This window comes from Diplotaxodon limnothrissa, linkage group LG23 (assembly GCF_057381915.1).
Source record: "Diplotaxodon limnothrissa isolate DT_005_m linkage group LG23, D_limnothrissa_male_GT1.1, whole genome shotgun sequence".
Taxonomy (NCBI): Eukaryota; Metazoa; Chordata; class Actinopteri; order Cichliformes; family Cichlidae; genus Diplotaxodon; species Diplotaxodon limnothrissa.
In genome coordinates, this window is record NC_140617.1 from 10,927,411 (window position 1) to 10,941,568 (window position 14,158).

The window sequence follows — 14,158 nt, forward strand, 5'->3', positions numbered from 1 at the left end:
AATAAACAAGTAGAACAAGTAGAAAGATATGTGCTGCCCCAACACTCACAGAGCAGAGCTGTTGCAGCCCGTCTGCAGGGCATCTGCCTTGTAGCGCAGCCTCTGCAGTCGAGACCACGCAGTTACAACAGACCTACAACCATGCAGGCATCTGCACAGAGCCCCACAAAACTGACCTCACACACCTCGCAGAAACTATATTTTTCAGCACATTTGTTTCCTTCTACACATCATTGCCTCGGTCTTTATATGAATCTGTGCGCTCTTTAAACATTTACATTATGACACAAACTATAAGGATCTGCAATGATCCAACATTTGAAACAGAACAGGTGAAAATGCTCACCTGCCTGATGCCTGCAGAGAAACCACTGTAGAACCTGACAGTGTACCTGATGGAAACTTTATTTCATTCAAAAGCTTTCCCCGTGATTTCAGCCTTGCTTAGAGTGTATATCCAGTAGATGGCGCTGTGACTCAATTTATTCACTCAGTGTCTGGGAGCTGGTGTTGTGACAAAAAGTGTTGTAAATGACTTTTTGGCATATAATCTGCCAAAGCTTTGCCAAACATATGAGTGATGAAGGATATAAAGTCACTTTGAGGCAGAAAGGACATTCCTGTCCTGTCAGTTTTTGGCAAAAGTGACTTTTACCCTTTGAATTAAATTTTTGTTTTTATGTCTTTTCATATAAAGGATGTAGCCAACAGGGCAGCAGAAATCGCAACAAACATAACATTGCTGTTTGATAAAGATATTTGAAGTGGCCAAATCAGGTTTTAAGACCATGCAAGTGAACTGCTGTTATAATATATATATATATATATATAGCTCCTAACCTAGAGACTGCTTCTCAGTTTTTCAGTGCGTGACAAGTGTGTATGAGTCACTGTCAAGAACTCACCAAAACTCTGAAGCCAGGACTCAAACTAATGATCCAATCCAGACACAGGAGCCTGGCAGAGGCCAATCACTGCACTCCACCTGTCACTGCATCACTCACACACACACACACACACACACACACACACACACACACACACACACACACACACACACACACACACACACGAGGAGCAGCAGATACTGGCTCTTGTTGTGGTTCAGTCAATGGCAGATGTGTCAGACAGTGTCTGTCGCTATAAATGTATCCAGTTCACTTGTTTTATTGAACAGTCTGTGTGAGAGCAGCTGCAGCACAGAGAAAAAGAAACCTGACTGAAGCTCAGCTCTTTATTTTTGACTCCAAACTTTACCTGCTTGATATTGAGCTGCATTGTTATTGATTTATTTTTAAATCATGTACAGCTCCTCAGGCTCTCCAGCCTCTCACTGCTGACCTTACTCGACCTTTTTATTCTAACTTTCATTATTTAAAGTGCGTGCCACATACTCGACTATCGTGATGCCGATGTCATCACTTCCTGTTCATATTCAGCGTGATCACCTTTTTTTCCCTGACTGAAGACATTTAAACACATGTGAAGAGGAAACTCATAAAACACTAAAGCTTTCATCACAGAGAAGAATGTAAACATCAGACAGACACCGGGGAATCATTTTCAAAGAGTTTATTAAAGCACAGAGATAACCATGAAGCTATAATCAATAATCCCTCACCGATTTACAGATCAATACAATCATCTTTCATTAAAAATTCATTTTTGTAGCTCAGATGATCAGAATACGATTAGATTCTAAGCTTTACGTGATAATTCACTGCATAAGAGAAACAGCCTGATTAAAAAAAAAACAAAACAACAACAATTTTCGAAAAGCAGACGAGTTTCTCTTCAGTCTTTAAAGCTGCACTAATCACTCAAGCCTTTCAGCCTCTTTTGCAGTTTCGGTTCTGCAGACATTCACTGCCTGACTTCAAATTTAAAGACCAATTTTGATGCTTTTCTTTATTAAACATGGGAGAAAATGAACATCAGACCAGACAAAAACCTTTATCCACCAATCACATCGCAGAGGCTGATAAATTTAATCCTATTCTACTTATATAGCGCCAAATCACAACAACCGTCACCTCGAGGTTAAAGCAATCATTGCAGCTTTAAACGAGAGAAACCCTGCAGGTTCTCGCGGTTACTGTCAAAGAAGGGACAACATAATAGACCTATGACACCAAACCACAGAAAAAGCAAAGAGCAGATAAATTTAAAAGAGGAAATCAAACCATGTTTACACCAGCTGGCCTGATTTTTACATCAATGTTTATACAATATAAGAATCTAAGTCCAGGAGCCCTGACACAGAAAACCAGACAAACTGCATGTCTTTGTGTGCAACATGAAAACCATCAGCATATATATACATATATATTTATTATATTATAGTAATATATATGATTAAAATCTCCCAACTTCCACAGCGGAAGACCAGTCAGAGCAGCTGAAACACAGCTTGTGTCTCTGCTGCTGACTTGAAAACTTTATGTGATACTTCAGAAAATAAATAGAAGTATCTGCTTCATCGCGTTTCCTCGTTTATAAACCATGGCTCTGCGTCCTACGCGGCGATATGTAACAGACTGTCGGGTTTATAACGTTTAGTAGGATTCGGCATTCGAAGCCTGTTGTTGGCTCCAGGAGCCAAAAGCCCCGATGCACCAAGCCGAGCCCTGTTCCACCTGGACGTCCAGAGGATCGGATCTTAAAGGAAACTAAAGAGTGATTTCATGAACATTGCAGAGCTCCTGTGACATTCATGTGGGATTTAAGCAGAGGCCAGATTCTCCATGAAGCTTTTTTCTCTGATGTGGGCAGCGTGGGTTTCAGGGTCGTTTGAGGTCAGCTTGGTGTGTCGGGGCACTGAATGTGGTTATGAACGTCAGGTGAATAACACACGGAGGTCCATATACCAGGAGGAGTAAGACAGGACGGAAAAAACGCCGGTCGTAACACCCGCTTCTTTTTTGGAAGCTTTTTTTTTTTAACGTTCAGACGACATCTCCGAACTAGAAGCTTCATGAGGAGATGTCAGTCTGGATCATCAGGTGTGAGCTGTGCTGTGAACACAATCACGGGGCACCTGCACCTGCGGTGTGCATCAGCACAATTATACTGTGAAGTTGGGATGTTGGTGATGGTTTGGACACAGTGGGACTGACAGCGTGAACATTCAAGTATAAATGAAGTCATCACGAGTAACATGATGCTGCACATAGTGAGTAAACGCGTCACGTACGGCCCACTGGGCTACAGAGCTTACAGACATGCAGCTTTACGTTGTAACCTGAAGAGCCAGACCTGAAGCTGCTCCAGGATCTGTTTCACTAAGAAAACCCATCTCTGTGCAGAACCTCAGACTGGATCTCCTGGCTCGTTTTAACACGTGAACATAAACTATCGGGACCCGAAGGTCACCTTTAACCCCAAACACTGGATAAACAAAGGAAGAGTCCACTGTCGTGTGTGTTTGGATCGGCAGTAAAACTGGTGCGGGCAGGATATACAGAAATTTTCAGTGAGAAAAACGAGAAATTAATTTCTATCCTGACGGCATTAAAATGAATTCATGGCCAGTTCCTGTAACGTTTCTATAAGAACTGCTCAAGGTGGGAACGTCTGCTGGTGCAGCAGGTGGGTGATTGAGGTGGGGGTGGGGTTTGGATGACCTGTAAGGAACTGAAGAAGCGGTTAACCCTGTAATGCCAAATGTATCACGTGAAACATGACTTTGAGGCCTCTACATTTATCAGCGTGATTTTTTTCCTGTGTAACCGTGATAAACCGAACAATACGTTTGTAACATTTTTGTGCAGTTGCTTAAAAAGTAAAAGTCATAAACAAACTGATATTAAATAAAAACAAGTCTGTCAGGTTTAATTAAAGATTAAAAAATGTGAATGTTTGGAGTAATTATTTCATGATCCAGGCTTTACAGGGTTAACAGCTTCTCTCTGATTAACACAGGAATGTCGACGCTGCGTTGATGGACAGGAAGTGAAGTCACAGCTGGCTGCTCGCTCAGATTCATCTGTGATCGTTCCCTGTTTAGAAGCTCTGTTTATCCTGAGGGTACCTGTGTAGCCCTGACCTCTGGTCGGACTGAAGCTACGAAATCAACGAACTTATTGCTAAAAAGCAAAAAAAAAGCAAAAAAAAAAAAGGGGGGTTTTTTGTTATTTTTTTTTTTTTAAACAGCTGGATCTGTTTGGGGCTCCTGGACTAAAACAAAACGTTTATCTTTACATCTGGCTCCATCATCATTTTAAACATATATATATTTAAAGAGAATATCTAATAATACACTGAATGTTTATTTAACAGTCAATTATTATTATTATCATTATTATTATTGTTTTTATTATTGTTGATGATGGAGCCGTGCAATGGGTTTGTTTGCAGTGTTTAAACAGTTTGAGCTGGAGTGTAAAGAGCAGTTGGGGTCGTCACAGAACGTTTTTTCTTATAGAAGCGCCAAAGCATGGCAACAATGATGATGACGGTGCCAGACGACAAAAGGCTAACAGCGATGATGGCTCCGGTTGTCCACTCCGGCTTGTCTGGGTGGGTGGGGTTTGCTGAGGAGACAAAAACATGAGGGCATTCTCAGTATCATTATTATTTTCACAGCTCGAACAGAAACATCCTGCTGGATGGTGATGGTGTGGTCCAGATGATGAGGTGCTGATCTGACTCCCTGACAGAAACAGAATTTTTTTAAAGTCTTACTTCCGTTTCTACAGAGCGCCGCAGAGTCCATAGAGGCGAAAAATATTTCAAATGAGCATGTGCTGAAAGCAGAGCGCTCTGATGAGGCCGTAGGAAGGACAAGAAGAATTTGTTTAGTGTTTGTTAATGAGGCAAATTTAATTGAAGGTGGACTGTCAAGAATTAGCGATTAAACAGAACGTAGAGAACAGTCTGGACCTGTTTTCATTCAGCTCTGCTGGGAGGAGCTTATGTATGAAATGACCCAGGGATGCTGAGATATAACCCTCAGCCTGCTCTGCTGTTAGCTTTTTACTAAGACTTAAACAACCTGCCCAGGAAAGACGTCCTGTATGTGCCCGTGCTCCTAAACCAAAGTCATGTGGCACAGCTGAAAGTGAACGGGCGGCACAAACCTTCAGGAAAAAGTTTTTAAGATCATCGATTTAAACTGAGTGAAGAAACGTGCAAAAGTTTGATATCTGTGGCTTCTCCTGTCTGCTCTCCTCAGATATGAACAGTTTAGTCTTCGATGTTAAACTGACACTAAACTGTTATTAATGCAAAATAACCAGTTAGATTCTACAGGGAGTACATATGTGAAGTAATCCATTACTTTAAAGAAACAGTCTCCAGGTGTTCCTCTGAGCTGAGGCGGTGTGGCGTTTACTGACACTCTGTGAGGCTGCAGTTCATGTCAGAGCAGAGTGAGGAGACTTGAACACCCCAACCTGTTCAGGAAACGTGTGACTTACGGGAAGGTGAAGCAGGGTCCAGGTGAGAACTGCAGTTCACTAGAAGAGAAAAAGAAATGTGGTGAATGAAACAGCGGATGATGGAAAGCATTTCCTGTCTGCAGGAAAAACGAACAAACAAAAAACAAAAAAACTTTTAAGCTGAGTGTGGGAACACCTGTATGAATTAATTATTAATTACTCTTTAGAGCTCTCACCTGCGCATTCGATCTCCTGCAGCATCTGAGGGAAAAAAAAGTTGAGGTCAGAGCTAAAAATAGTTTTCTGAGAGCATACAAAGAACAGGAAACAGTCGCTCTGTCAAACTGTGGAGATGATCTGATTTTTCTGGTAATATCTCCTCTGACTGAGAAACTGAAGAAACAGTATGCTCACATTTGCAACCTGTTAATCAATGTGTAACCCCGCCCCATTTCCTCACGTTCTTCTGCTCCTTTTTTGCTTTTAACAGCTCCATAATCTCAAAAATAACATGTTTAAATTTCCTGTCATAAAGTTAAACAAACAAACAAAATAAAAACAGATCAGATACAGAGATGCACAGTTTGTTTTTCAGTCAGTGACACAGAAGTGTTCAGTGTTCAGCTGCACGCACTGAAATGTAAATCTGTGTTTTGAAATGATGAACTCCGTTTCTGTAAAGTTAAAATATCACCGTTAAACTTTGCACACTGATAGTTCAGGACTGAGCTCAGCAGTGGAAGATTTTAGTCTTTTTGTAATAAAACCACAGAAAAAAAGGTCTGAATCTGAGCAAGAAGCTTGTTTTTACCCCAGAGCACTCCAGGATGTAGCGCAGGGGACGACAGTCAGCCAGGATGATGGAGTTGTCCGTCAGACTGTGGACAAAGACTTCATGAAAGCGTGAGCCTCGTGCCATGACAGTTTTCTGCAAAAGAAACAAAATACTTGATTATTACCGTCCATCCTTCCACTGCTGCTTACGCAGGTGACGGAGGCAGCAGTCTAACAGAGACTCTCAGACCTCCCTTTCTCAGAAACCTCTGAAAACATCAACGCATTCCCACACCATCCTGCAGACATAATCCCCAGCCAGGAGATGTCCTGGACAGACACTAAACCACCCTAGCTGGCCGACTTAGGTAACACCTATTGCTGACCTTTCATAACTGTCTCAGAATCGCTCTTCGTCTGGCCCCTCACCCAGGACCAATTTGCCTTGGGAGACCCTAACAGGGGCTAAATGCCCCCGACAACATAGCTCCTGGGATCACACGGGCACACAAACCCCTCCACCACGATAAGGTGGCGATTCACGGAGGGGGTTATTGTAATTCTTCAGCAGCTAATCAAGGTTGAAATGATTGATCACCAGAACACAGAGGTAGACTCTCTCAACTTTCATCTAGCACCAGCAACAGGTCAAATTTTGTTGCTCCGGGATTTAGAAAGTGCATTTGGTTTGAACAGAGACACAGGCTGATGTTACACGCACGCACGCACACACACACTCTATGCAATGCCGTCAGCCACAACTTTACAACCACACGAAGCTTCCAGCTTTCACTGAGAGGTTGATAAAGCAAAGAATGTTAATAACTTTGTGACTGAGTTACATCAGAGCTGCAGACTAAGAAAACAAACAAATTCTTCTGCTCTGCTTCTTCCGCTTCACCTCACGGGAAAGTCCAGTGGAAATCTGGGGAAAGTCCTCCTGCTATTGTTCCCTTTTTAAAACTCTGTTCATCAACTTTATACGTAGATTCACCGAGTCCTAGCATCCAAGGGGAAGGTCAAAAAGCTTCCAAAACATACAGAATAGATTTGTGGATGAAACACAAAATAGATGCCACAATAGAGAAAATAAGCAATAGATGAGAAATAAAAATGAAAAAAGCTACAACTCTCTGTATATAAGGGCACCAAAAGTAAAGAGATTTGTGTTTGGTTGATTATTTTTGCTGTAACAATGCTTGCTGGCACCTGGCACCTCTTCCTCGTGCAGGTCAGTGGCCTGGTCACACACTGCTGTGGGATGGATCCCATTCATCAACTAGCGTTTGTCAGCCAGTGTGGTTGTGTTGGCCACTCTGGCACAAAAGGCTGATCCCACAAGCGTTCAGTGAGGTTGAATGCATTCACACATACAGCTAATTTATAATCGGCAGTTAAACTAACCCATTAACCCGTCTTTTGACTGAGCCGGGCGACTCCTTTTTCCCTACAGTGCATTGCGCCACAGCCTGTGAAAGTCGCTTTGATGATTTATGATGTAATACAGCAGTCAAACCTGCTTCCTGTCTGATTACCTCACCCTCAGCCTCAGTCAGACATTCTCAAACATTCCTGATAATCTGCCTGAGATCAGACCCACTGCTGTCATGTTTCAGTGTGTTCACAAACAGGCGTTTGGCATTTGATCAGCAATTCTCTGGGAATTGCTGATCGAATTCTCTGGGAGGATTGGGAGGAAGTCTCAAAGAGATGCCGTCTTTGAGACGCGGTCTCAAAGAGACTGAAGTCAGACTCTGACTTCAGTCCTTCTGCCTGCAGAGTATCTCTTACTTGTCTGCATCACACAAACACAGAATCTGGTTTCCTGTTTAGCTTCAGTCTGACTTAAATGACACAAACGTGATGGATTTACTGCCACAAATCAAAGAAAACTGGTTTCAGTTTCAAAGTCACCTGATTCTGTGAAAACACCACAAACCTCCACCTCAGAGCTTCCTGCTGGCTCACAGCATCACTGGCACTGATGCTCTGTTTCATGATCACTAAAATCAACTTTTCACTCAGCCAGCTGATTTTTGCTTTGTCTGAGAATCAAAAGAAACACTTAAGCAATTGAGGAAGGCCACACCCAAAACATGGCAGCTGAGGCATTAGGAAGTATAACTGGAAGGACTAGATTTGATACCCATTCAGGTATTTATGTATGGCAGGATCTGACATTGCACTCAGTGAGCATTCTGAAAACGAGCTACAGACATAACAACGAGCCTGAATGTACCTGAAGATGTGTCCTCTAGGAGCAAACATGCTGTTCTTCTCTTAGCCTTTATCAATTAATTTATTATTCACCTGTGCTATGTGAGCCCCGCCCTTCACTGCTGCTAGTCACCTAGCAGCCAAGTCACCTTGAGCGCCTGTGATCACTCGGGTTTACATTCCCTGTCTGTTTATGGATTTCTCTGAGGTGCACAGCCAGTCCAATGACCCGCCCAATGTTTGAAGTGTCCAGAGTTCTCCAAACAAGGAAGTTAAAAGAACAAAATCTATGATGTAATCGTGGTGTTGATCAATAGCAGCAGGTTGTGAAAGTGAAATGTGTAATTGCTTGTGATTTGCTGATCTAACTCTGAGAGCATGTGTGCAGCAGTAACAGCAATGGCATCATGCTGAGTGTGGTGGACTCACGTTCTGATCCTCCCAGCAGGTGCTGCAGCTGGATGAACTGGGCCCATGTGGCAGCTGGAACAGGACCGACCCATTAGAGAGCCGTGTGGAGTTACAGGTTAGACTTGATGGAGACTCTGCTGCAGAAGGCTGAAGACCAGGCAGCAGCATGAGGGCGAAAACTGAAAGTAAACAAACGGCACGGTCACACAACTTCAAAACTCTGACACTGGACCAGTCTAACACCTAAAGATGGGCTCAGAGCTACGACGGCAGTTTGTTGCTGTATAAAGCAGCAGCAAAAGTGGAACGACTGGATCTTTTCCAGATGTTTACATCTAAAGCCAGCTGTCAAATTTATAGCAGTGCTCTGATACTATATTTTAAACTGTAGGGGCACACTAATAGAGCCCTGTGGGACTCCATACTGTGTTTAAAGTCTTCGATTTGATTACCAGAACATTTCTAAAAGCTGAGCTTCAATTAAATTTTAGTTCTATAGCACCAAATCACAACCTCCGTCGCCTCGAAGTGTTTAATATAGGTAAAGACCCTACAATAACACAGAGAAACACCCCATATGAGCAAACACTTAGTAACAGTGGGAAGGAAAAACTCCCAACATTTGCTCTGTAAGTTATAACGATCATAAAGGTTCTAAAAGGTCTGATAGCTGAGGCCCAAAGAAAAAATGCTGTTTATGATGCATTACTTCAGAGGGGTGGTTTACAGAGGTTTAACCCTTTAAGTGAGGTTTCTTGACATTGCAGCTGTATTTGAGAGTGCTGCCGGTTAGCTGTTACAGGACGAGAGGCAGGGTACACCTGGACAGGTTGGCATTCGATCGCAAGGCTAAAGGCAACCATTCACGCCTGCAGCCAATTTAAAAATCACCAATTACCTTATTAACCCATCTTTGGCCCGAGTTGGAGAGAATCCACAGACACGGGGAGAACACGTAAATGCTGCACAGCTGTGAGGCGACAGTGCTAACCACTCTGACACCTGTATTTGTCTTTTTTACTTTACCGATTCAGTGCTTTGTCTCGGCGACGTTTCAACTCAGTAAGTAACCGACTGCTAGCTGTCTGCTAGCTTCACCTGCTGTTGGAGCATTTTAATGACATTATCTTTTCCATTAATATGTCTGGAGTGAGGTTACTGTATTAACACACTGAGAAGTCTGAGTTCCAGCTTTTCTGAGTGAAATTCTGGGATTTATCCTGGATGTGACTGAACTCTAATCAGCAGGTATCTGTGTTTGTGTGATGCTCCCATAACGTCGGTAAGTGCAGACTGATAACCGGCCTAGGTAGTATTAAAAGATAACTTAGTGTTCCACCCTCTCACCCAAATATGGTCACTTCTGGTCACTGACAAGCCAACAGGGTGGCGGCCAAAACACCGTCTCTGCTGTTCCTCCAGACGAGTTTCAAAGATTTTTTCATCACTGGGAAAGTCCAGTGAGAAATGCCTACAAAGTCCTTGTGCTGCTGTTGTAACAAACATGAGCCTTCATTCATTCAGCTGTTTCTCTGCTGTGAGTGTGAGGACACTCCCACTGACATACTTTCACCTGTACACTGCAAGCCCCGCCGCCTTGCCACTGTTAGATTCTAACCATGAAGGCGAATGCCTTTGGAAGAGTTCCTCCTCCTCTTCCTGACGTGTTCGTGTGTTGCTATGAAACACACTCCAGCAAGCTGCCTGACGTTAAAACTGTGTCAGAGTTTAAAGTGTGCCAGCCTCGGCAAGCCTTCTGCTTTTTATCACAGCGTGTCCTGACAGAAGGAAACGTACAGAGTGAAAATCCCCAAACAACAGCTCACAACAAACACGTTTCCATGGAAACATCCAGCTCTGATGGATGTTTCCATGGACTGTTCAGCTGACTGAACAGTCTGTGGTTCAAAGTTTTTCAGGCTGTAAAAGTCACTCTCATGTTTTTATGATGCAATACAACCATCATGACACAAACACAATGGATTTACTGACACAGATACAACCTCAGAGCCAGGATGGGACTAACAGACTCAAACGAGCTTCAGTTAAAGGAAAACTCGTCTGCTTTCAGCTTCAGAAACTCAGCTGATCCTGTGAATACACCACAAACCTCCACCTGTTATCATCTTTACCAACAGAAACACTCAGGAAAGCAAACAGGTGAATCTGAAGCAGCTAAACTCACCAATTAATACATCACAGTTCAGGTGACCTTGTGTTTCACTCTATTTGGGATTCCCAAAAGGTTGATTGTTTTCATCTGGACGTGATGTTTTCAGTGAGAGAAACATTTCATCACTCACCCAAGGTGAGTGACTCAGCTGAATGAAACGTTTCTTCAGATGTAATTTAAAAAGGTCAACGTGTGAATCTCGCAGGTTACGGAGTTAGAAAGAGAACATTCGATGAGCTCATCCAGCATGAAGCAGTGGAAAGAGGAAGTTTCAAAAGACACTTAAGACTCAACCATCATGATGCGTACAAACTACCCTTAAACATGAAGAAAATACTCTGAAACAACAAAGATGAGACCATTTCTCATCTAAATGTTTAGGCTACGTTCTGATTGGCTGTAATTTGCAAAGGTCAACATGTGACAGGAAACAAGGCTCACAAACGGCTTGTAACAAACTTTAGCTTCCATTCATGATCAGATTCACGCGATCAGTCCCAAATGAAACCACATCAAACATCAGAGACTATCAGCAACCAACACGAAGACAAGTGCCTCCAACCATCAACACACAAAACAGGGTATAAAGAGACCTAAAGGAGGACTGTACTGAACCATGAAACCTTTGAGAGTAACAAAGGCAGATGAATCATTCTCACTTCCTCCCAGTGCTATACAGAGAGGGCCTTGTTATTAGCAGCCTGATAACAATCTGAAAGAACGAGCGAAGCAGAATCTTGTGTGACCTTTCAGAACTCTTACTGATAGTAAGCTGTAACCACCTGATTAAAAAGTGGCTTTGCAAAAAACAGAAATCTTATTTTATTGTGGTATACTGAGAAAATTCAAGGGTCAGTTAACCCAGATCACAAACAGACACACAACAACACCCCAGCGTGTTAGCGTGTTTGGATCTGCTCTCTCTGACACTCGTGCCCTGCGTTCGGAGTGACGTCAGCTGCTCTGATGGCTGTTTGTTTGTCTTTTTTTCCCCCCTTCGTTTGAGCTGAGCTAGTTTCATTACTGCAGCGTGGATTTGAAACTCCACCCAACAAAAAGTCCCCCAACGGCACAGCCGGATCTCTGACTTTCCCCTCACGTTCACTGTTTTTGTGCAGACCGATGATCTGTAGGTCAAAGGGCAGGCTGCTGTTTCCACGCTCCACCTGTTCTTACTTGCAGGTGAGACTCCATGAAAGGGAAATCAGCACTGCAGAGTTCTTTAAATATGTCAATGTCACAGATTTAAAGAAAGTTGTCATAGGTTCTTCTTGGTCATTCGCCTGTTTCAATCACATTCACCCTTCAGGCAAACAGACACAGGGCTCGGGAATATAAAACGGTAACCAAAGGAATGCGCTGTTCATAATAATTTAGCGGGTTAAGATAAGAGGACTGGTCATCAGTGTCAAATTGTCCCATTATTCAGGCTGATTGATCAGTTTGCGCATTTATTTGAAGGATGGAGACCGTCTGCCTCCCCTCACAGGAAGCCAACAAACAGGATTGTTTGAGGAGAAGCAAGAAACACCTCCTCTGAGCGCCGGACTTTCCAGGAAATCACTTCACATTAACTAAATCACAGCTGCGTGTGCAGAAGGACTGAAAACACTGAAGCCATCATTAAAAATATGATGTCTGTTACTCTGTTTTTATTTACTGAGCGCAGCTGGCACTGTAATATGCTGTAACTACAAGAGTGACGTCATTATTACTCGTGATCTTTTTTGCACATTATAAAGCAACAAGTTATTTATGATGGATTCAATTCCAGCAGTCATTTTTTGGTAAATACCGGAAATCCCTTTTTGACTTTTTGGCACAGCACCGGCTATCGGAGTGCGTCAAAGTGCGTCTGCTGTGTTCACCTGTTGCAGGTGAGACAAACCCTGACTGTGGCCCGCGGATAGTTCACAGAAGAAAGAAAGCGAAGGAGGAAAATTTGAAACAAAGATCACACAGAGACCGTCAGAAGGACAGCCAACTCACCGTACACGGAGACAATCATGATGTTCATGCTGGGAGAAATCGTCTTGTTTGCAGCTTCTTGGCGGGTAAACGCACCGAGCACTGAGCCACGGGTAGTGATGTGACGTTCTGTATCGAGGCTTCGAAGCTTGTGTCGAGTAATTGAGGGAGCGTTTCCGCTCATTTATGCTTCATTTATGGGAGGCGCTGAAAACGATGACGTCCGAAGCCTCGCTGCCCGGCTGTACCACGTGACTGGTTCATGAAGTGGTTCGAACTTTGCCGCGAGATATGACAGCGATACAAACCCCTCAGACTTTATTCAAAAATGTGGGTGTTTGGTGGAGAGTTGCGATTAGTGAGAGTTTGGAGACCGTTTGGAGGTTTATGAGAGTGAGGAGAGAAAGTCAGGAGAGAATGGAGCCAGCTAAGAAGAGGAGGCTGTCCTCCCCTGTGTGGGAACATTTTGATTTTATTCCTCCCAACAAGGTATGTTAATTTCTACAGAAGATATATTTTCATAATACTGATGGTGCAATACAATTTATGTTAAGCTGTCTTGACTTTTGTACAAGGTGAAGTGTTTGCTATGTGCCAGGGAGCTGGGCTATAACAACAACACCTCATCCATGCTTAGGCACTACAGAGCTTTGCATGAGAATAAGGGGAACACGGATTGTGGAGCAAGACCAGGTGAGCCATCAAATGCAATGATAATATAGCATGCTGTAATGTTACTAAATGATATAACAATATTATACAACTGTAATAAGTGACGTGTGTGATATTTATATTTGTGCTTTGTCTTTATTGTCTTTCCTCAGGAGAACAATCTCAAATAGATGAAGACCTGGTTAGCATGGTGATTGAGGACTCCCAGCCATTTAGCATTGTGGAGGACAAAGGATTCAAAAGATTTGTTAAATCATTAAATCCTAGCTATGTTCTCCCCACTAAAAAGGTCATAAAAGCAGTGAAAATTTAGTTCTTATAGAATAAAATGTGAACAGGCATACCTCAACGTTACAAAAGCACAACTACTGTCCACACCCCAACCACACCTCACCTCACAGTAAATGATCATTTCCATTTTAAGCATTTCCAAATAATCATTTTCCATACTGCCAGTATAAATATACACAGTATACTGCCATCACTACAATATAGATGTTTTACACACTCCTTTTGTTGTTGACATTTACAGGCTGTGTGCAAAAGGCCACACTCTTCAAATTCA

The 14,158-nt window shown here is 42.8% G+C and overlaps 1 protein-coding gene across 1 annotated transcript; it reads right to left on the reverse strand.

Moving 5' to 3' along the window:
* Positions 1 to 4,338: 4,338 nt before the first annotated feature.
* On the reverse strand, positions 4,339 to 13,042 carry LOC146607593 (uncharacterized). Its single transcript, XM_085348987.1, has 6 exons — positions 12,943 to 13,042; positions 8,799 to 8,959; positions 6,190 to 6,306; positions 5,615 to 5,639; positions 5,418 to 5,456; positions 4,339 to 4,532 (listed from the first exon to the last, which is right to left on the reverse strand). The coding sequence occupies exons 1-6, from the start codon at positions 12,968 to 12,970 to the stop codon at positions 4,360 to 4,362; spliced, it is 543 nt and encodes a 180-aa protein (XP_085205113.1). The 5' UTR covers positions 12,971 to 13,042; the 3' UTR covers positions 4,339 to 4,359.
* Between the last annotated feature and the right edge of the window lie 1,116 nt (positions 13,043 to 14,158).

Coding starts and splice junctions, on each gene's coding strand:
- LOC146607593 (XM_085348987.1), bottom strand. CDS start 12,970: ATGAACATCATGATTGTCTCCGTGTACG. Junction 5,457..5,614: donor GCAGGAGATCGAATGCGCAG/GTGAGAGCTCTA, acceptor TTTCTCTTCTAG/TGAACTGCAGTTCTCACCTG. Junction 4,533..5,417: donor GGACCCTGCTTCACCTTCCC/GTAAGTCACACG, acceptor TTGTCTCCTCAG/CAAACCCCACCCACCCAGAC.